The sequence below is a fragment of the Heptranchias perlo genome, chromosome 6, assembly GCF_035084215.1.
Source record: "Heptranchias perlo isolate sHepPer1 chromosome 6, sHepPer1.hap1, whole genome shotgun sequence".
In the NCBI taxonomy this organism is placed as follows: Eukaryota; Metazoa; Chordata; class Chondrichthyes; order Hexanchiformes; family Hexanchidae; genus Heptranchias; species Heptranchias perlo.
Window position 1 is genome coordinate 12,727,450 of NC_090330.1, and position 22,953 is coordinate 12,750,402.

Genomic DNA, 22,953 nt, shown 5'->3' on the forward strand with positions numbered 1-22,953 from the left:
GTACGGAAATTCCAGGGGCAGTTCTTTATGTAAAATAAATGACTACCATATAACTGATAAGCGCTAGTTAGGACAACCATGACACGATTGGTTTATTTTGTGTCGCAATGGCTCTCAACAAATACACGATTGACTCACAATTTTTTCTCTCAACTGTTGATCAATTTTTACATAGCTTTTCATTGATATGACTTGAATTTTTCAAGAAAATAATAAATTAATTAAAACTCTTTAAATATTGGGGGTAACTTTCAACCTTGGTGGGGGTGTAAAACCGGTGGTATCTGATCGGCTGCCTGTTATACACATTGCCTGAATTTTCTTTCCATTGAATTCAGTAGTAGCGATTGTTCCGCTACTGCCTATTTTGCGCTTCTGCCGAAGCTGAATTTTACCCCATTATAATGTACTTCAAAGTGAGTCATTTACACAAAAAATTAAGAACTACTGCCATTTTGACGCTTTGAAAAACCTCAGTTTTGACAGTGGCGATTTGGCGGTATAAAACACCAATTTTAAACCAGAGGCATATACTGTGTGATACACCAAATGGGTTGTATATAAAAAAATACACTGAAGAGCACAAAATATAATCATGAAAAGAGAAGCACAACTGCATTTAAGATGTTCAATTTCTGTTATTCAACAGGTGGAACCCATGATGTGGAACGCAAAGCAAGGTACACACTAATGTGGATTTTTCACACATACAGACTTTATTACAAGTCATTTTCAGTGTTTTCAGACATGCCAGGCAACAGGAGAAAATGGCAAGGTTCAGGGTCATGCAGACCAAATTTAGGAAAATATCAGGTAATATAGCTGATCAACAGCTGGAACAGGTTGTCAGGAAGGGTGGTGGAGGTCATTCATTCAAGGAACAGCTGGATGCTGTAATGGGAATCCAGTAGGCTTGGTATTCAGGAAAGATATCAAATGAGTCTTCTTCATCTGAACCTACCTTGCGAAAATAATGTCTGCTTTAATAAATATTTTTCTTAATTGAACTTGCAGAAGTTTGAGCTGTATATACACTAAATGGGATAGAATTATCAAACTCCTCAAATGGAATTTCCAATCCTGGCCATGTCAAGGATCCCCTGGGGAAGTGTGATCATAATGTGATAAATTTTATATTGAGTTTGAGAGTGATGTAGTTAAGTCCGAAATTAGGATCTTAAATTTAAACAAAGCCAATTATGTAGGTATGAGGGGTGAACTGGCTAAGGTATATTGGGAAATTAGATTAAAAGATATGACAGTAGATAAGCATTGGTGAACATTTAAGGAAATAATTCATAATTCCCAATGAATATACATACTCTTGAGGAATAAAAAAAGCCACAGGAAAAGTGATCCAACTATGGCTAACTGGAGAAGTTAAGGATAGTATTAGATTAAAACAAGAGGCTTACAATGCTGCCAAAAAGAATAGTAAGCCTGAGGATTGGGAGGGTTTTAGAAATCAGCAAAGGATAACCAAGAAATTGATAAAGAGGGAGAAAATTGAATATGAGAGTAAATGAGCAAGAAAGATAAAAACAGATTGAAAAAGTTTCTATAAGTTTATAAAAAGGAAGAGATTAGTGAAAGTAAACGTGGGTCCCTTAGAGGCAGAGACAGGAGAAATTATAAAGGGGAATAAGGAAATGGCAGAGGCATTAAGCAAATATGTTATATCTGTCTTCACAGTAGAAGACACAAAAAACACACTGGAAATAGTGGGGAACCAAGGGTCTAATGAGAGTGAGGAACTTAAAGTAATTAAGATTAGTAAAGAAAAAGTTTTAGAAAAATTAATGGGACTGAAAGCCGACAAATCCCCTGGAACTACATCCTAGGGTTTAAAAAGAGGTGGCTGCAGAGATAGTGGATGCATTGATTTTGATCTTCGAGAATTCCCTAGATTCTAAAACAGTCCCCGTGGATTGGAAGGTAGCAAATGTAACCCAACTATTCAAGAAAGGAGGGAGAGGGAACTACAAGCCAGTTAGCCTGACACCAATAGTAGGGAAAATGCTAGAATCTATTACTAAGGACGTAGTAACAGGGTACTTAGAAAATCATAACATGATTAGGCAGAGTCAACACGGTTTTATGAAAGGGCAATCGTGTTTGATAAATCTATTAGAGTTTTTTGAGGGTGTAACTAGCAGGGTAGGTAAGGGGGAACCATTGGATGTAGTATATTTGGATTTTCAAAAGACATTTGATAAGCTGCCAGTTAAGAGGTTGTTACATGAGATTAGGGCTCATGGGATTGGGGGTAATATATTAGCATGGATTGAGAATTGGTTAACAGACAGAAAACAGAGACTAGGAATAAACGGGTCATTTTCAGGTTGGCAGGTTGTGACTAGTGGGGTGCCGCAAGGATCAGTGCTTGGGCCTCAGCTATTTTGAGTCAATGGGAATCAGGTGGAAAACTCTCCAGTGGCTGGAGTCATACCTAGCACAAAGGAAGATGGTAGTGGTTGTTGGAGGCCAATCATCTCAGCCCCAGGACTTTGCTGCTGGAGTTCCTCAGGGCAGTGTCCTAGGCCCAACCATCTTCATCTGCTTCATCAATGACTTTCCCACCATCATAAGGTCAGAAATGAGGATGTTCGCTGATGATTGCACAGTGTTCAGTTCCATTCGCAACCCCTCAGATAATGAAGCAGTCTGTGCCTGCAGGCAGCAGGATCTGGACAACACCCAGGCTTGGGCTGATAAGTGGCAAGTAACATTCCCACCAGACAAGTGCCAGGCAATGACCATCTCCAACAAGAGAGAGTCTAACCACCTCCCCTTGACATTCAATGGCATTACCATCACCGAATCCCCTACCATCAACATCCTGGGGGTCGCCACTGACCAGAAACAACTGGACCAGCCACATAAATACTGTGGCTACAAGAGCAGGTCAGAGGCGGGGGATTCTACAGTGAATGACTGACCTCCTGACTCCTCAAAGCCTTTCTACCATCTACAAGGCACAAGTCAGGAGTGTAATGGAATACTCTCCACTTGCCTGGATGAGTGCAGCTCCAACAACATTCAAGAAGCTCGACACCATCCATGACAAAGCAGCCCACTTGATTGGCACCCCAACCACCATCCCTTCACCACCGGCGCACCGTGGCTGCAATGTGTACCATCTACAGGATGCACTGCAGCAACTCGCCAAGGCTTCATCGATAGCACCTCCCAAACCTGCGACCTCTACCACCTAGAAGGACAAGGGCAGCAGGCACATGGGAACAACACCATCTGCACGTTTCCCTCCAAGTCACATACCATCCTGACTTGGAAATATATCACCATTCCTTCATCGTTGCTTGGTCAAAATCCTGGAACTCCCTACCTAACAGCACTGTGGGAGAACCTTCACCACATGGAATGCAGCAGTTCAAAAAGGCAGCTCACCACCACCTTCTCAAGGGCAATTAGGGATGGGCAATTAGGGATGGGCAATAAATGCTGGACTTGCCAGCAACGCCCACTTCCCATGAATGAATAAAAAACATTTGCAATCTATATTAATGACTTAGATGAAGGGACCGAATGTAATGTATCCAAGTTTGCTGATGATATAAAGCTAGGAGGGAAAGTAAGCTGCGATGAGAATGCAAAGAGTCTGCAAGGGAATATTGACAGATTAAGTGAGTGGGCAAGATGGTGGCAGATGGAGTATAATGTGGAGAAATGTGAGATTATTCACTTTGGTAGGAAAAATAGAAAAACAGCATATTTTTTAAATGGTGAGAAACTATTAAATGTTGGTGTTCAGAGAGATGTGGGTGTTCTTGCACACGAAACACAGGAAGTTAACATGCAGGTACAGCAAGCAATTAGGAAGGCAAATGGCATATTGGCCTTTATTGCGAGGGAGTTGGAGTTCAAGAGTAAGGAAGTCTTGCTGCAATTGTACAGGGTTTTGGTGAGACCACACCTAGAGTACTGTGTGCAATTTTGGTCTCCTTACTTAAGGAAGGATATACTTGCCTTAGAGGCAGCGCAACAAAGGCTCACTAGATTGATTCCTGGGATGAGAGGGTTGTCCTATAAGGAAAGATTGAGTAGAATGGGCCTATATTCTCTAGAGTTTAGAAGAATGAGAGGTGATCTCATTGAAACATTTAACATTTGAAGAGGGCTTGACAGGGTAGATGCTGAGATGATGGCCCCAATTTTCAAATGAAATTGCGGGTGCGTTGGGGGGCTGCGAAAATTGGGAAAATCCTGAGCAGGTGAGGAAGCCGGCCCCAACCCGCCGACTTCTGGGTTTCCCACAGGCGTGCCTGTGTGTGCGCGCGCTTCCCGAATGCAGAAGTCCCGCCGGTAATTAAAGCCGGTAGGATGATAGTTAAAGAACCAAATGTACCTCATCGAGGTACTTAAGGTACTTTATTTCTGACATAGTAGATAGTTAAACCGATTTTAAACTTACCTAGGCGGCTTTCCCAAGGCTTCCAATTCATGCCTGGTTTTACCAGGCGTGAAGGGCCGGATCAGGCAAAAATACAGTAAATAAATTAAATAAAAAACCATTGCACAAAGTTAAAAAACAAAATAAACCTACCTTTCCACCAATGTCACCTGCACCTCCCTGCTCCGATGTCCCCCTCTCTGATGTCCCTCTCAGCCCCCGATGTTTCCCTCTCCGATGTCCCTCTCAGCCCCCGATGTCTACCTCTCTGATGTCCCTCTCAGCACCCGGATGTCCCCCTCTCCAATCGCCCCCTCTCCCCCTCCACCCCCCCGATCTTCAGCGCACTCCAATCTCTTTTGAAGCACTGGATCACGTCTCTCTCTCTCTTTCTCTCTCCCCCACTTCGGCGTTGCAGCTCCTATCGGTAGCCAGCCTTTCAATCAGGCTGGCTGCTGGTTGCGAAACCCAGAAACAACTTTAATCACCATCAATTACATTGCGATCGTGTTGGAAAAGGTGTTTTTTTTAATTCGGGTTTGCCACGTGCACCTTCACCACCCCCCCCCCCCCACTGCCATCCCGCCACCATTTCAAAATTGAGCCTGATGTTCTCCCTGAGTGGAGAGTCTATAACTAGGGGTCATAGTCTCAGGATAAGGGATTGGATATTTAGGACTGAGATGAGGAATTTCTTCACTCAAAGGGTCGTGAATCTTTGGAATTCTCTACCCCAGAGGGTGGTGGATGCTCAGTCGTTGAGTATATTCAAGACTGAGATCGATAGATTTTTGGACCCTAAGGTAATCAAGGGATGTGGAGATTGGTTGGGAAAGTGGAGTTGAGGTAGAAGATCAGTCATGATCTTTTGAATAGCAGAGCAGGCTCGAGGGGCTGTATGGCCTACTGCTGCACCTATTTCTTATGTTTCTTATGTTTAACTTTGTCCTAAACACTTAAATCAGTTCATTATGTCATTTGAGTACTACATGCAATGGAAGGGCTTCCTCTGGCCCATGTATGAGATCTTTGACCAAACTGCACGGTGGATTTGTGACAAAAAGGAGAAATGGTAGCAGGGTAGGGCTCTGTCCTGTTGCTTAGCACCTTGCAGTGAGAGATTGCCTCCTGGAATCCCTTACATGAAGAAATGGATTGAACAATTGGTGACAGGTGCATCTGCTACACAGCATTGTACCTGGACATCTAGGACCTTAAGCTGGCTTGCACATCTCAAGCTTTCGTGCATAAGGCAGATAGCTACCATATAGCTTAAGAAACTCTGAGGCTTGGCATAACAGCTAATGGAAGGTAGTACCTGCAGGCTAGTTTACGAGACCATGACCTAAATTTTAACCCCACGAACGGGTGGGTTGGGGGTGGGTGGGAAGATAAAAATTGTAAAAAACTAAAACCTGACCCCAACTTGTCTCCAACCCGCCTACTTTCTGTTTTAACGGAGGCGGGTTGAGGGGCCCGTGACCAATCCGCTCTGCGGAGGCGGGTCAGTCAGTGAAAGCTTTTAAGGAGGTTGCGGGCCACCATTTTGGCAAGTTTTTATTTTTAACTCCTGGGGGCCGGGATTTCTGGGCCTTCTACTTCACGCCACGTAAGAGGTGAGAAGGCCCGGCTCAGCAGGTAAGTGCCTTTATTGCACAGCATGTGGGCCAGGAGGAGCAGGAGTGCTTCCCCCAGGCCCAACAAGCCTTTACTCCAGCGATCCCAAACACGCAATCGGCGGACCCCCCCCCATGATCTCCGACCCCCCCAACGATTTCTGACCACCCCACTTGATCCCCGACCCGATGACTGACCCACCCGATGACACCCCCCGATGACTCCCAACCCCCAGGATTACTCCCCCTACCCTCCCAATGACAATCCCCCTGATGACCCATGACCGACCCCCGATGACCCCCAACACCACCCTGATGACCAACACCCCTGATGACCCCCAATGACCAACTGCCCCGAGGACCCCTGACCCCACCCCAATGACCGACCCCCCCCCCGATGACTCCCCCTAATGGCCGACCCCCCGATGGACTCCCGACACCCCCCCCACGACTCCCCCCGATGACTCCTGACCCCCCCCAATGACCTCACCATGACTCCTTCGGATGACCGACCCCCCCCCCGATGACCGCTACCTCAAACCCACTGCCCAATCGACCCTCCCCCACCCCCACCTTAGACTAACCTGCTGGCATCCACTTCCTGGCTCTTCTCCCGTCCGACTAACGGCCAGCCTGTCAATCTGGCTGGTCTGTCAGGCGGGAAACCGAAAAGAATTAAAAGATGTCCTTACATCAAAATCATAAGGACGTCTGTGAAATCCATACTTTGGGGTTTCCCGTCTGGAAATCCCCCCCCCCCCCCCACTCGCCCTCTTCCCAGCTCCGGATTAAAATTTACCACCCCCAGTCTTTATACATCCAGGGTTTAGTGCCTGTCAGGTTTGAAGAGGCAAGCAGTTGCTACCAAAGCTCCACACTTCTATTTGGGAAAGTGGAGTTTGGTATGTATCCACGCTCTGCTCAGGATGGTCATCATGCATTCACACAATTTATGGTGAATTGTGCTGTACTATGCCATTTTTGAGTTCTTGATATCTGCTTTGCCTTTTGAGGGCTCAAACCCGCACTTGTCAGTTGTCCAATGACCAGTAGGTGGATATATCCTTTTGGGACCAAGTTGCCTCCAAAATGACATTGCAGAAAATGGAATATTGGAACACAGGCAACCCCTTGTGGCAGACTTGATAATCCAAATCCTGGGTCAGGAAGTTCTGGAGCACTACTGATTATTGACCAGTGAACAGCGCAGTAATGGAACTGGAGTCGATGGGGGGGTGCGGTGGAGGGTCAACCTGTTATTGGGATTCCTCCCATTCAACTTCAGGTAACCCTGCAAGCCAATGTGCTAATGGGTAGAATTATCCTAGCTGCACATGCAGCATGAAGCTTACAAGTGCTCTGTGAAGTTTTAACTAGTTAAATTCCAGCAATACCTCTTCACACACTTGAGGGTCGCTAGAGTTTGACTCTTGCTAACCTTGCCTAAGCTCTATGGATTTAAGTGGGGTATGTCCTTATGGGGGACAGAATGCACCAAATATTGGACAAACAGAAACTCTACCTGTGTGGTCAATAGCAGTGAAAGGTTTCAGTGTGTGTTAAGCACTCAGCTGACTAAAATAGCACATGCAACTCATGTTGTCAATACTGAATGTGGAAACACAGGAAACCGTTGCGGAAATGAACAGGAATTAATGGTGGAAGAAAATACTGTCCATTAGAATATTTGTCATTTTCTTTCCCATTTCCAACTGAATAGTTTTCCTGCAAAATACAGGAATTCTGGCAGTTACTGGAGTACTGTTTAAAATGGAGGCAAATGAAGTGGAAAGGGATGGGAGAAATAGGCAAAAAAAGGGGTTGAAGTTGCTCAGGTCAATATTCAGACCAGAGGGATGCAGAATGCCAAGGAGAAAGATGACTTTTGCATTGTGCTTGGTTGGAACATGTAGGGGGTCAAAAATGGTTTGGTCAGTCAGAGGGGGAACTGAAATGGTGTGCTACAGAGTGGTCAGTAAGTGCTATTTATGGAAAGGTCCAAAATAATTGCAGTCATTTTCACTGAAACAGAGAAGGTTAAGGGAGAACTAATAGAGATTTTAAATATTATAAAAGGTATTGAAAGGGTAAATAGTGAAAGATTTTTCCATTGGTTAGAGAATCAGTAATATGGGGGCATAAATGCAGGATTATCATATTTCAAAGGGAATTAGGGGACCATGGTCAGGGGCCTGGGCAACCCCCACAGTGGGCAGTGGCTGAAGTTTCTGGGCACAAGGGGCAGGTAGGTGTCAGAAATGTGACTGAATTGCCCCTTGTGCCCATCTGCCCTATGCTAATTATGTGGCCTCTCACTGACTCCGCAAACTCTGGTGGGGTCAACGCTGGAGGGTACCGACAAGCACAATCCTTGTGTAATCGCCGGAATTGGATTCCAAGGAATTTCAGCTGGGATATCTATTATTAGCTAAATGCTAATACATGAGTTTTCCCTTGAGATTTATTTTGTGATATTTACACTTCTTTAGTATTTAGTAAATTTCTCATTTTTTAAATTCTTGCAGTGATCCAATCAACCACGATTCCTCGGGATTAGAGGGAATTCCACTTGGTAAGGAAGGATGATGCATATCTCAATTTCTTTCCCTTCCCTTCTTGAGAGTGCCTTACATCTAAAAAAAATTTAAAAAAATGTTTTTCCTTCCTTGTGTCGCCTTGCATGCTGCCTAACATCTCTGGTCAACCAGGTAGACAAATGATCTACTCGCAGGCCTGCACTAATGCTACTTTGAAATCAGATGCTCAGAGGCCTTGTGAGGGAAGTCTGACGTGACTCTGTCTACGATTTTATTTCTTTCTGTGTGGGGAAGCACTTGTCCTCCAATCCCCACAGTGGTTATGGATAAAGTTGAGTTTAGAGGATTGATGTGTAAACATACATTCTCCCACTCTATGATGCAGTGTATTTGGAATTTGCCGTTCTATACTACCATGCACATCTCAGCATCTGTACATTAAAATGTGCTGTAATTAATATATGCTGTGTTTTTAATAAGTTTCACCCCACTTTGTTATTTGTTGTTTTTTGAAAGAAACCCAAGATGAGTGCCTGGTGCAAACAGGGAATGAAGATGATGGCCCTGAGGGGACTGTAAATGACATTAATGGTAAGTAGAATTACTCATAGTAAAATTAACACTGTGGCTTATTAATGACACCACTCCATTTGACCAAAAGCTTTTATGGTGGACTCCAATGTAATATAATGCATTGCTTTTGTTTTTAAGTTCACATCTCACCTTCTATTTGGTCTCCCGACAACATCACTAGCTCTGAGGGTGGGAAAACAACTTACTGTTCTATAATAATGTTTTCCCGTTATTTATCTGCCAGGAAGTGCACGAGAGCAGGCCAGGTGACTATCTCTTTCTGAATATTTCTCTGGGCAAAGTCTCCAAGTGATGCAAAACAGATCGATTCCCCAACTGTGCTGAGTTAGTTGATCTTATCTGAGATGGTGGACAGGTGCTAAAATTGGCTTTAGTTCCAGAACTAGGGAGTGGGGAAATCTACTTTAATTGGCTTACCAGTTCACTATACACTGATCCTTGCTTAAGATGTTGGGTGAGGATCAGAAATGCTGTGATATCCCCTATACTCAAATAGATTACTGCGTTCATGGTCTAGGCTCATACATGAAGAATGGCCACTTGAGTAAAGTACTGGAGGGCAACTTGTGCCTATAGTACCATACCCTAATGTGCCTTTGAGAGAGAAAGAAATGAAAGCAGAGGTGCATCTGGTATTGGTCTGCCATGGTATCAAAAATTGTTTTGTTGCTGTACTGATAACACAAGAGTGAGCACTTGACATCACACCCCTTCAGTGTTTACCATTTCTAATCATCACGTAGTGCAGTTACTGAATTACTATATCTAGGACTTCATCAATGGGGAAAAAATGTTTTTCAATTCTTCAAAGACATTTTCTTCATGTCTTGAGCAAGTCTAACCAACAGTAAGACACCTCTTAACTTTGATGACTCCACTCTTAGTCACCATACCACAATTTCCAGATTACCTCATCATCTCTTTAATTCTTGTCAACCACGATGGTATCCTGCACAAAGGGTCCTGACCCTTCACCATGGCTTTTCAATAAATAAAAATCTTTACCTCAGAGGACAGTCTGTTTTGCGATCTTTGCAAAAAAACTTAGGATCGTTTAAATTAAATATGAGCTTGTTTCATAAGAGCCCACAAAGTTGCCACGAGATTTATCATTTATCATTATGCTTTTAAGTGTTACTGTGAAAACACAAACAATTATATACTGGTTGTGGATTGCTGCATGTTGCTTATTGTCTCTCTAGGAGAAGTACAGGAACCCAACAAGGATGAAGATGAGGATACAACAGAATCAGAGGTCAGGTACTTTTGACAAAAGTATTCACTTTATGGTGAATTAGAAGTTGACTAAAAATCACCAGATAAACCTGAGGGCCTTTACAATTTATAAGTTTCTCATCACGGACTGATTTAGGTTGTCGGCCCCAAGGCAGGCTAATTTAGCTTAAAACACAATGCACAAGTCTGTAGGATTACTCATGTGGCTGTCCTACCAGTAATTTCATTCACCATGAATGTAATTAAATCTCTTTGTATGGAGTATTGCAGTAGCTGCAGCAGTTCTAAATTACTCACTTAGAAATGTGTCAAATATAAGGTAAAAAATTGCAAATGTCATACCATTATTTAAGACAGGAAGGCAAAACCATGAAACAACAGACCGATCAGTTTAATGTCAGTTGTGGGGATATTACTGGACTCTATCATCAGGAACAGAATGACTGAGCATTTGAACAAGTATGAGCTGATCAGAGTCAGGATTTGTGAAGGGTTGGTCATGTCAGACTAACATAGTTGAACTTTTGAGGAGGTTACTAATATGGTTTGACAGGACTGTCTATGGATGTTGTCCATTTGGACTTCCAGAAGGCATTTGATAAGGTTCCACACAAGAGATTATCAACAAAAATGAGAGCGCATAGAATTGGAGGTAACCTTGTGACATGGGTTAGTAATTGGTTGGGATGTAGGAGACAGGGATAAAAGGAATGTACACTGATTGGCAGGATGTTACAAGTGGTTTTTCCCAGGAATCTGTACTCGGGCCTCAGTTTTTCACCATATATATCAATGACTTGGATGAACGATTAGAGAGTTGTATATCAAAGTTTGCAGATGGCACTGTTATGTGGTACAGTAAGGGAGCAGGAAGTTAGAAAATGACAGACAGATTAAGTGAGTGGGCAAAACTGTGGCAGATGATGTTCAACATGGGGAAGTGTGAGGTCATCCACTTTGGATCCAAAAATAAACTATTTCCTAATGGCGAAAGACTAGGGGCTGTGAAGGAGCAAAGGGATTTGGGTATCCAGGTACAAAAATCACTAAAAGCTAGTTCACAGGTACAAAAGTAATCGAAAAGTCTAATGGAATGTTGGCCTTTATCTCAAGGGGGTTGGAATACAAAAAGGAAGTTATGCTTCAGTTGCACAAAGCCTTGGTCAGACCTCATCTGGAATACTGTTCAATTTTGGGCATCGCACCTCAAGAAGAATATATTGGCCTTGGAGGGGCAGGTTCACCAGATTGATACCAGGGCTTAAAGAGTTAAATTATGAGGCCTGGTTGCATAAACTTGGCTTGTATTCTCAAGTTTAGAAAGTTGAGGGGTGATTTAATAGAGGTGTTTAAAATGATAAAGGGATTTGATTGGGTGGATTGCTCTGGTGGGGAATCCAAAATAAGGAGGAACAATCTTAAAATTAGAGCTAGGCCATTTAGGTGTAAAATCAGGAAGCACTTTTTCACACAAGGGGTAGGCAGTGGAAATCTGAAATTTGTCCCTCATCCCGAAGACTGTGGATACTGAATCAATTCAAACTTTCAAGACTGGGATGGACAATATATTTGTTAGGTTAGGGTATCAAGGGAAATGATCAAAGGCGGGTAAGTGGAATTGAGGTGCAGATCATCCACGATCTAATTAAATGGTGGAACCAGTTCGGGAAGGCTAAATGGCCTACTCCTGTTTCTGTGTGGTGTGCTATCCACGTAGATCTGGTGATGCCATCTTTCCTTTGTTAGTTTCTACATTTGAGCTGGAAAGTTCTGCTTTTTGTGAATGTTATGTTTTGTGGCAGTCATCAACAGATTATTAAGCATGTTCTAGCTAAAAAAATTGTTAACAACAATAATTTTCACAAGAACATAAAAGAATATTCTCTCAGGGTAACTACTCCATATATACTTTATTAAGTTTTTTTTCTCAGTTTTCGCATTATGTTTTGTAGGGGAGATTGGGGGATAAGTGAAAGTGGGGGTAATTTTGACTTTGGGCGATAGTGTAAAATAGTGATATTGGATCAGCTGCCCGGTGCACATCCCTCCCAATTTTCATTTCCATTGCCGTCAATCGGGAGAGGTGTATAACGGGCAGCTAATCCCTTGTCGCCCGTTTCACACTTTAATCCTAAGTCAAAATTACCCCCACTGTATTCTTTGTATCCCTGTGAAAAAGATGAAAATCATGGATGGATATTAACATACCAGCCAACTATTTAAAGGGAATGTTAACTGTGTGACCAAACATGATCAGATAGTGACATAAAGGAGAAAGCAATTCTGCAGATAATTGCTATCACTTACAGATATTTATCTGGAGAGATTCTGGAAGCGTAAAATGTTTTTCATTTTTAGTTTTTAAATAACCTTCAATTACAGGGCTCCTCTGTGGTGTACAGTAAGCTTTCATTTCAAGCATCCGTGCAGAATAGGCACACTGGGATTTGGGCAAGGATTGCTCCTTTAACACATCTTCGTCACAGAACAGGATCTTCTATTGCCAATCACAGAGAATAATCGTATGGCGGTTATTTTATTGTTCATTCAAATATCGGCAATCAGTTGACACACATCAACTAGCTTCATACTCTTTCTGACTGGGCAAAAGTCCCAGGAAAATATGGAGTGGCATAATTAACGGCGTAAATCACTTATTCCATAATTTCCTTTCTCCTGTACCGTTCAATGGTCCCTATGCCATAGATGCGCCACTACAAATTGTGCATGGAGACAGTTTTAAATGCTGATGTTTAAACATTGGTTAATATTAAATTCCAAGGTAGTTTAATTAACTGACAAATTCAGAGATGAAGACATGCATTCATATTTAAATTTCCAGATGTGTTAGTTTTTAGAAATCCTTTGCAAACCTACCTGTGAGTATGTGACCATTGAAAAAAAGTGATGCAGTGTGTGTTGGTGCACTGTGGTTTTGTTTGTGGGAGCAGGCCTTGCTTGCTGTGTAGCTTGATATAAGGTATGATGCAGGGAGGAGGCAAACAAAAGAGAGAAAATACATTTAAACGGTTGGTGGATGTAAACACATTTTCTTTGCATTGAATATAAAGTATATTAAAATACAAATACTACTTTTTCTTTAGGTGAAAGAAGTTGATGTAGGAGGCTCCAATCATGCAAAGGAATCAGAAGATGTTAAGCCACAAGATGAAGACCAGCAATGAATGAATTCTTCATCTATGGCTCAAATTTAATACACTGTGTTCCCTAGGATACATAACAGCGGTTTGTGTTAATGTAGTGCCAGTGCTGCGTTTGCTGACAAACAGCCAATTAAGATCATGTTAAGTCAACTAAATGTGCCCTATACCCTTTCTGTAATGGCAATTTCTGCTTTCTTGTTAACCATTCTTACTTTTAATGAAATAATGATCTATATTCTATAATACTATAGAAAGAAGTTTGACATGACTGTTTATTTGTTCCTTGCTTGGTTGAATAAAGTGCGCTGTTAGAATTACTTTATTCATGCTTTCAATTAAGAAATTACATATATTTCAGATCACGCAGGGATGGGGGAGGAGATCGGATTGTGGGGTTGGTGTTGGGGGGAGGGAGACCAGAGGAAGGGAGTTTGGAGATTGGATCGCGGGGGTCTGGAGACTGGGAGGAGGGGGGGGAAGGGGGTGGGCCATTCGGGGGCTGGGGCTCTGGGCGGGGGGCAGGGCGTGCACACAGCAGGGGGTGTGCTCGTGGGCAGGGCGGACGATCATGAAGAGGGGTTGGGCCACTTGCGGATTGTGGCAAGTTAGCTTGGGGGAGCCAGGGCAAGCACTCCTGCTCCGCCTGGCTCTCAAACAGTGCTGGAAAAACCCTTACCCGCTGGATCAGCCAGTTCTCATCTCCCTTTAGCTGCCGGTTTTCCAGAGTCCTAGGAAACCTGGCGCCCAGCTGGAAATCTATATGGCTGACAAAATCCGAGGCATGCAACCTCATTAACATATTATAATTACTGACCCGCCTCTTGATAGCGGGTTACTCACCTGACACCCCCCAACCCATCCCGGTAAAACTGGAAGTAGGTGCATTTGCAGTGGGTTGGGGTCGGGTTTCCCATTTTCCACAATTTAACCCGCCACTGTCCCACCTGTTGTGGGCGGGAGCTAAAACTTCTCCCAATATTTTCCATTAGTCTCACCCAACCAGTCTCTTCCTTAAAGGCCATTCTCAGGAACAGTCCAATATACTGTACCACAAAGTGATGGGATGTGGGATTGGACCTCCAGTTACCCACAGGGTGAGTTGCTGTTTTAAATGCCATTCTGAGCTCAGTGGAGGCCAAGCACTTCTCCACAGAAAGGGTGGGTGGTGAAACTACATAATGGTACCAGTAAAACTATTGCACCTACTGTTTTAGTGGTGTCCTTTCACTTGTTTTGTAGTCCCATTAATATCATTGCTTGTTTTTGTTCATTTGACAATAAAACACGTCATCTCAGTGTTCAATCTGCCTTTGGAAAGATTGAAGAGCATGTGAGGACACTTGCAAAAGACACAATATCTGGTTCCGATCACAAGGGGGTCCTTTACATCCTTGCATTACACTATCATAAAATTTAGATACATAGGAACACAATGATGGACAGGAAAAGCCCCTCTTGTCCCTCCAACCTGTCCCACACAATTGTGATACCTTGTGAATCACAATATATAGTCTCCACCCCACCCAGTATGGGCACACTCCTGAATGTAAAACACTCAGATCACACGGGAGTGACCATTAGTATACCCCTGAGAATATCTAAAAGTGGCCCGAAATTTGTAACAGGCATTAACCCATTTAGAACAGCAGACTAAAGAATGCTATAGGACTGCATCGTTAGTATCCCCTTCCCTTTGCCATTGCCGGCCGTGCCTTCAGCGACCCTTTCTAAACCCAACTGTCTTTCCACCTCCCTCGCCTCCTTTTAGTTTCTGCTTAAAACCCACTTCTTTGACCAAGCTTTTAGTCACTCCCACCTAATGCCTTTAACTTTGGCTCGGCCTTATGTCTCTGTGAAGTGACTCAGCATTAAAGGTGCTATATAAATGCAAGCTGTTGTTGTAGCCTGCTAACATCACCAAAATAATTTCAACACTGTAGTATTTCCCTTAAAGTAGGGGAAAAAGGAAAATATCCCTGCAGAAGCTGAATGATACCTATACGACAGGGTGAGCTGGATCGTTCAAAATGCCTTTTATTTGTTTTTAACTTCTTACTTTCTTAATAGGTTTGCCAGCTGGCTGTTTTTCCACCAGCCCTGCAGAGTTTTTGAATTTTCACCGGCTACCAGTTTTCTGTGTTGAGTTGGCTGATCTCAGTAGGGGCAGCAGCTGGAATACAACAATGGGTTTCACTATCTCGGTTGGGGGGGAATTGGTGTAGTTCTTTTTCGTGATGACCGTCAGTGATCATTGCTGGAAGTGCGTATTTGTGAGTTTGGACAATGAATATCAGCAAGCTTTTCAATCACAGAGCCATCACAGTGGGGGAATTGGTGTAGTTCTTTTTCGTGATGACCGTCAGTGATCATTGCTGGAAGTGCGTATTTGTGAGTTTGGACAATGAATATCAGTAAGCTTTTCAATCACAGAGCCATCACAGTGGGGGAATTGGTGTAGTTCTTTTTCGTGATGACCGTCAGTGATCATTGCTGGAAGTGCGTATTTGTGAGTTTGGACAATGAATATCAGCAAGCTTTTCAATCACAGAGCCATCACAGTTGAGCGGGAGGACAGGTTCACGCTCAGCTGTGATCCAAAAGCTTGCTGACAGTCATTAGCAAGGATCACACACGAATAGTGGCCACTTGGATTAGGCATTGGAGGATGTTTTGGTACCTGTGGAAACAAATGCCAGCAAGGAGTCAATGCCTTCAGTAGAGGAGCATGTGAGGGCACTTCAGTAGAGGAGTTGAGAATTTTTTTTCTACACAGTTTACTCATATTTCCCCCTCATTCATTCCTCATTGATGTTTGGCAGAAGGTGACTTGTTCCCAAGATTTTATAATTTGATGATGATATTTACTGAACATAAAGTCGACTACAAGGAGCTACATGAGAGCAGCAAAACTGACTTAAATACTGATTTTCCTTCCCTGGGCGAGGAAGAGAAAAGTTAGCTGGAGGAAACGATTTCAATATTGCAGAAAGGGAACATTTAGCTCGTATACTCTCCCTGTTCCAGACAACCAGTTAGAGACTGTAAAAAATTGCTGAGAAAGTCAGAGCATGCATATCAGCTGAGACTGGAATTTGAAGTCAAGTCCTCCAGCACTAAACTACTTGACTTATTTATATTTACACATTCACATTTACTGTATTGTGTTAGCAGCTTCCCTCAATACAGTGAAAAAGAATAGTTTATCAACTTAATCTTCTAATCCACATTCTTTAGTCATCCCAATTTATTACATAAGTACTCTATGCAAAGAATATATAATTGCAATTTTTAAATGTTAACTTGTCCATATCTCATTAGTGGTCAACAACCTTTAAGAGAGTATCCCACTCTCAAGATACTTCAATGAGGTCATTATATTTAACTACTTTGATTAATTTAGTTCTTATACTATGAGCCTCAGTAATTCCTCCAAGCCAGCTCCCTGATGATACCATCGGCATCTGGCATTCAAACTAAAACACTTACCATATCCAACAAAAATAAACAAGAAAATCCCCAAAAAAGAATTATGAAGATAATCATGATTCTTATAACAGGTTTGATGGTGAAACTCACAAGGTGCACATTGGACTAAATTAACAAGGTGATGTCATGTGTTTACCATGTTGCAGTTTCCAGAGATTAATGTCAGAGAATTTTTAGTTTGCTTGCTACAAAGCCAACTGGGAACTGAAAAACTGATCTCATTTTTCCTGTTAAATTTTGTATTATTTTCCTAAGCTTTAGTGTTATTTAACACTCAATAAATCTCATCAACATATGCTGTGAAGGATGAAAGCACTACTATAATTTTCAGAAAGATCTTCTTTGCAATACTGCAAGCACTCACAGAAACTACTGCTGTGGGTAATGTTCTGACAGGGGCAGAGACTCACCAGCTATAATTCCAATTTACTAAATGTATGTGTGTGGAGTTTAATCAGTTAGCAGTTATTTTGCTATATTCTACATTTTACCACAGGGAATACAGACATTGTCTGTCTCACCCTACAATAAGTGAATGTTCATGATGGTGAACAACGAGCAACACTGAAAACTGAAAGCACAAAGGAGTGTGCAAACCCTTTCTTTCGTGACTGAAGCAACATTAGGTGGAAGCACTTTTAAAATATACGTATATCTAGTGCCATCCTTAGGATTTCAGTAAAGCGTAATGGTAGACATTTTTTGTACTATGCCCACTTGAACTATGAAAAACACCCAGCAGCGCAATTATAGATTTTGTCCTTCCAAATCTGGATTATGTCTGGATAAAGTATTTTGTACTATACAATACCAGGGTGGAGGTACTGATAGTTAAAGGTCCATACAGGTGATAATAGTGGAAGCAACCAAAAGTGAATTCAGACATTTTTCCTACAGAGTAATCTGCATGATAAAAGTCACACAGTTATGAAGAAAGAGTGGAAAAACTTAGGCTCTTTCACTTTGTAAGCAAATGGCTAATAGGGTGCTTCATAGAGGCATGCAAGATAGTAAATGGCACAGAAAAGGAAAATTGGTACACCATGTCATTAAAGCATGTTTGAGGCAATCCACAGTATCAAATGGAGAAGTTGGACGAAATGGTGCTAAAAATATGCAGACTTTGGAGAGGAAAGTTTGCCTTGTTCAGGGCAAGGTCAAGAGGACAAGAAAGAGAAGTGAAAATATTCAGCCTGAAAATATTATGAATAAAAACAGAACATGCTGGAAACACTCAGCAGGTCAAGCAGCATCTGTGGAGAGAGAAACAGAGTTAATGTTTCAGGTCGATAACCTTTCATCAGGACTGGGAATATAATATTTACTGACCCCGCTGCTCATTATAAAACTCTTTTCTTCTACAACAGAGGGAAAAAAACAAACCCTGGTGATTAAAAAGCATTTCCCTTCACATCTAATGACTGCACAGGTCGCCCTGAGTCTCAGGCAGTCTCTCTCTCTCCCCCTTGGTCAGTCCCACTCCCACAACACTCAACAACCTTCTCCTCTCACATCAACTGCGGATGCTGGAAATCTGAAATAAAAACAGAAAATGCTGGGAATACTCAGCAAATCAGTAGAGAAAGAAACAAGAGTTCACGTTTCAGGTCGATGACCCTTCGTCAGAACTGGAAGACGTTAAAGAGTTAACAGTTTTTTTAAGCAAGTACAACTCTTTAACACCTTCCAGTTCTGACGAAGGGTCATCGACCTGAAACGTGAACTCTTGTTTCTTTCTCCACAGATGCTGCCTCACTTGCTGAGCTTCTCCAGCACTTTCTGTTGTTTTTTTTTTATTTCTCTCCTCACATAGCGGTTAGTCACCTCGGTGAATTTTTGTTTTAAACTTGGTGGGGGGAACGAAACCACGAATCCCGATCCTCTACTTCAACTGTTTTAAAGAGAAACTAAAAGAGAATGAAACGCCGCCTATTCCATGACAGGCGACCGCCGTCTAAGGCGCACTCACCTCCCGCACGGCTAACGGCTCACTCCTCACGAGCGCCACCCCCTGACCGCTCAATCTAACTTGCACGCGCACAGGAAGTCCCGCCTCTAGCACGCCAAAGGCGACCCGTCCTCCCGATTGGTTCAAAGGGTGACAGTGGACGGTCAGCGGGCTCGACCGTGATTGGTCGGACCGGGCTGTCATTCTTCCTGACGTCGCCGCGCCGTTGCTAATGGCCGCTGCCATCACGTTTGGTTGATCTCCACTTCCTGGACTGAGGCTGATGAGAGGAGAGGGAAGAGAGGAAAAAAATATATATATAGCAGCTGACTGTCCTGAGCGAGGGAGAAACAGGTTTTAACGGTATGGGGGAGGAGATGGCCCGCTGTTGAATTACCACAGGGTGAGGCCCGAGCCTGTACACATAATGATGGGATGAACTTGAAGTGATTTGTGTATTGGATCTCCATTTATAATAATGCGCGTGTTTTTTTTTCCCTGCTCTCTCCCCCCCCCCCCCAACCCCCTCCTCTTGGCATTGAATCTACTTGAAGACCTGAGGTAGGAAGATGCCTTTCGAGTGTTTCTACTTGGCAGCACAGGCTCGTTTCGACTCAAAGTGGCTGAAGACGGATTTGCAGGTATTAAAAATTAAATAGGTAATTATTTTCAGGGTATGGGGGCGGACGATAATCTGTCTATAATCTAGGTTAATATAACTGTGATGATATCTTCCCTCGAGAACTAGATGTAAAATAAGGATAGGAGCGCTAATCGGATGGTGTGTGTGTGTGTGTGTGTGTATATGGTTGGGTGGGTGAGGGATGCAGATTAATGCAGTGTGATCATATTTTTAGTCTCTTCTGCAGACAAGCAGTCATGGCTCTGGATGGCTCTTTTTCTCTTCCCTCCTTTCCTCCACCTTTCCCCTGTCAGCTTCAAGGATGAAAATATGAAATAGGAAGTGTGATTAAGAGGGCATAAACAGGAACGTGTTTTAAAAATATGTATAAATTTATATCTAGAGAAGGCCCTTGTATTGTCTTGAGTTCAGTTTGCTCCTTTGGGTGTGTATCAGCATACACTGCAGGCAGTTACCAGTACTGAAACATTATACTGTATTTCAAAGATCAGTATGTACTTTCACTTCAGCATAGGATATTTAAAGAATTGCATCAATATCAACAAAATACTAGTTGCTATACATTATCCTTATCTCCTTTGGCCTTTAAGCAGGCCTGCATTAAATGGAGATGCAGTAAGGTGAAGGTTTTTAAAAATAATGCATCTTTTGTAGAAGTATAATTAACTTCTTTAAGCCTCTCTTTCTGAAAGATGTATGTATTGTGCTGAATTATTTGCATGTATTGAGTGGCATCCAGAATGTATAACTTTGGTAGGCTACTTGTTTTGTGAAGATGCATTGTGTGGGGAGAGGGGGAGACTTGATAGTCAATATGACTGAAGTAAACCCCTGAAGGAGTGAATATTTGTGATGTAACTAAAAATTGGAAATTCATAGTAGTGATGCAGTATTTGCTGCAAATTATATTGCTATGGAATATTGGGGCATAGATTTGTACCCACTGTTTCCCACATATTGAATTTCAAACACAATTGTACAAATAGAGGAGAAGCCAGCAGAGGACATGTATATTTCCATGTAGTGTAGGGAGGAGAGTTGTAATTGGAATGTGAGCTTATTTTCTCTTCTCTGTTTTGCCCCCCCCCCCCCCCCCAAAAAAAAATTCTGCTGCTTTAGTTTATCTTCTGGCATTTAGATACAGAGTAGGGGGAGGAGTGATAGCAGATCAGCTCTCTATCCTGTATGCAAGACAGAATGATTCGTTTAGAATTATATAGGAATCACAACACACAAACTAGCTGTTTGCCCTAACAAGTCCATGTTGTTGTTTATCTTAATTCCATGTGCCTGCCCTGTTCCCATATCCCTTTATTCCCCTTTCCTTCAACCACCTATCTAATCTATTCTTAAATGTTGACAGGGGCTCTGCTTCAATTACTAACTCTGGTAATGCATTCCACAGTCTCACAACCCTCTGTGTATAAAAAAAAATGTTTCTGGTCTATGTCCTAAATCTCTTGCATTTCATTTTATATCTGTGTCCCCTTGTTCTAGACCCTGCAAGCTCTGAAAATGGTCTTGTGATGTAGGAAGAACTGAAAATCCAGAACCATTGTGTTTGCTTGGGATTTCCTGCATGATTTTTATTCTAAGACAAAACTGAATTTATAGGGTCTTTAATGCAGCAAAATGTCCCAAGGAGGAGGGGGATTGAATGCTGAACAGGAATTGGGAGAAGAGTTAGGAGAGGTGACTGAAAGCTAAGTCAAAGAGGTAGGTTTTGAAAAAGCTTTTGAAGATGGAGAGAGTTGTGGCAAGTTGGGGGGTTTAGGAAGAGAACTTGAGTGCAGAGCCGTGATGGCTGAAGAGGATGGGGGGAGGTGGTGCACATTAGTGAAGACTCAGAATAATGGAGGATGTAAGCTTAGAGGTAGGATTGAAGGAGGTTGCATAAGTAGGGTGGAATGGGGTTATTGAATAATTTGCAGATCGGGGAAAGGGTTTTGAAATCTATATGCTGGATTTTGTGTAGCTAATGGAAGTTGGTGGAATAACAGTGATAGTTAGTGGGACTTAGTTAGGGATAAGAATGGAAGTGGAGTTCTGGATGAGTTGAAGTAGGGTGGAGCATTGGAGGTGAACAAGAAGATCGTTGGAGGAAATGAGCCTGGAGATGAGTAAGATATGGATGAGGATTTTAGTGGTGAGATTCTGAGACCGAGGTGGAAATACATAGTGTTGGTGATGGACTGGATGTAGGATTTGAAGCTCCACATAGGGTTAAGCCAAGGGTGTACAATGTTGGGTTCAGTCTAAATGAGCAGTTGGGGCAGGGATGGAATCTGGGCTAAGATGCGGGTCTATCAGCTTATGCATTACAGGGTTTCAGAAAGATTCTAGTGAATTAGTTTCTACTAACTTCCGTTATGTGGATAAGCTGGGATTGTTCTCCTTCGAGCAGAGAAGGTCAAGGAAGACCTAATAGAATATTCAAAATTATGAGGGGTTTTGATAGAGCAAGTAGGGAGAAACTGTTTCCTCTGATAAGTGGGTCGGTATCCAGAGGTCATAGATTTAAAATAATTGGCAAAAGAACTAGACGGGGAATCAGGAGAAATTTTTCACACATCTGGAATGCACTACCTGAAAGGGTGGTGGAATCACTTCCATAGGAACTTTCAAAAGGCAATTGGACATGTACTTGAAGAGGGCTAATTTGCAGGGTTATGGGGCGGGGGGGGGGGAAGTTGGGGTGTGGGACTAAATTGGATAACTTTCAAGAGCCAGCACAGGCATGATGGGCCAAATGGCCACCTTCTGTGCTATAAAATTCTATGATTCTACTGACCATCATTTGTAGATGATCTGGCATCGTGATGAAGGTATTGAGCAATGATATTGTCATGCTGTGTTGATGAGGCTTTACAAACCTGGTGTAAACAAATAGATTTAATGTTCTAAATGGATACTGATTAATTTTAAAACAGTGAGTTTGATTTTTGCTTTGTTAATGTACAGCTTTGGAATTATTTTTGTTGAAAGAAACAAAAATTTACAGAAGGGTATTTTAAGCAAATGCTTTTTGCTCCAAATTATCTTGTTCTGTTTACAGTCTAGCTGTAGCAAACTGAGTTTCATCAGAATCCATTAATAGGCCTTCACTTGGGGCTGCTGTTGATGTCAGGATTTTCAGAACCTGTGCATGTTCCCTGTAGAATTTCAACATAATTTCCCTATCACAAAGTAATGCTTTCTTTGTTCCACTCTAGTGCAAAACAAAATAAATGGGCTTGAAAAGTGGAGCTCACTGATCCTTCGTAAGAGATACAAAAGGATGTTGATGATTATATATTGACCTGATTGTAATGAGATGGA

General features: G+C 42.4%; 2 protein-coding genes across 7 annotated transcripts in view; both read left to right on the forward strand.

Moving 5' to 3' along the window:
* The window catches only part of LOC137322637 (uncharacterized), a 30,053-nt gene extending 16,197 nt beyond the window's left edge, over nucleotides 1-13,856 (forward strand). The window contains exons 5-9 of the mRNA XM_067985544.1: nucleotides 650-680; nucleotides 8,553-8,599; nucleotides 9,081-9,155; nucleotides 10,361-10,413; nucleotides 13,499-13,856. Coding sequence (XP_067841645.1) covers nucleotides 650-680; nucleotides 8,553-8,599; nucleotides 9,081-9,155; nucleotides 10,361-10,413; nucleotides 13,499-13,579 — 287 coding nt within the window. The 3' untranslated portion in view covers nucleotides 13,580-13,856. The remainder of the gene's footprint in view (nucleotides 1-649; nucleotides 681-8,552; nucleotides 8,600-9,080; nucleotides 9,156-10,360; nucleotides 10,414-13,498) is intronic.
* Nucleotides 13,857-19,259: 5,403 nt separating this feature from the next.
* Nucleotides 19,260-22,953, forward strand: part of herc2 (HECT and RLD domain containing E3 ubiquitin protein ligase 2) — a 186,992-nt gene continuing 183,298 nt past the window's right edge. For all 6 annotated transcript variants that reach the window (XM_067985782.1, XM_067985783.1, XM_067985786.1 and 3 more), the window contains exons 1-2: nucleotides 19,260-19,395; nucleotides 19,547-19,633. In XM_067985782.1, the coding sequence (XP_067841883.1) occupies nucleotides 19,562-19,633 (72 nt within the window). In that variant the 5' untranslated portion in view covers nucleotides 19,260-19,395; nucleotides 19,547-19,561. The remainder of the gene's footprint in view (nucleotides 19,396-19,546; nucleotides 19,634-22,953) is intronic.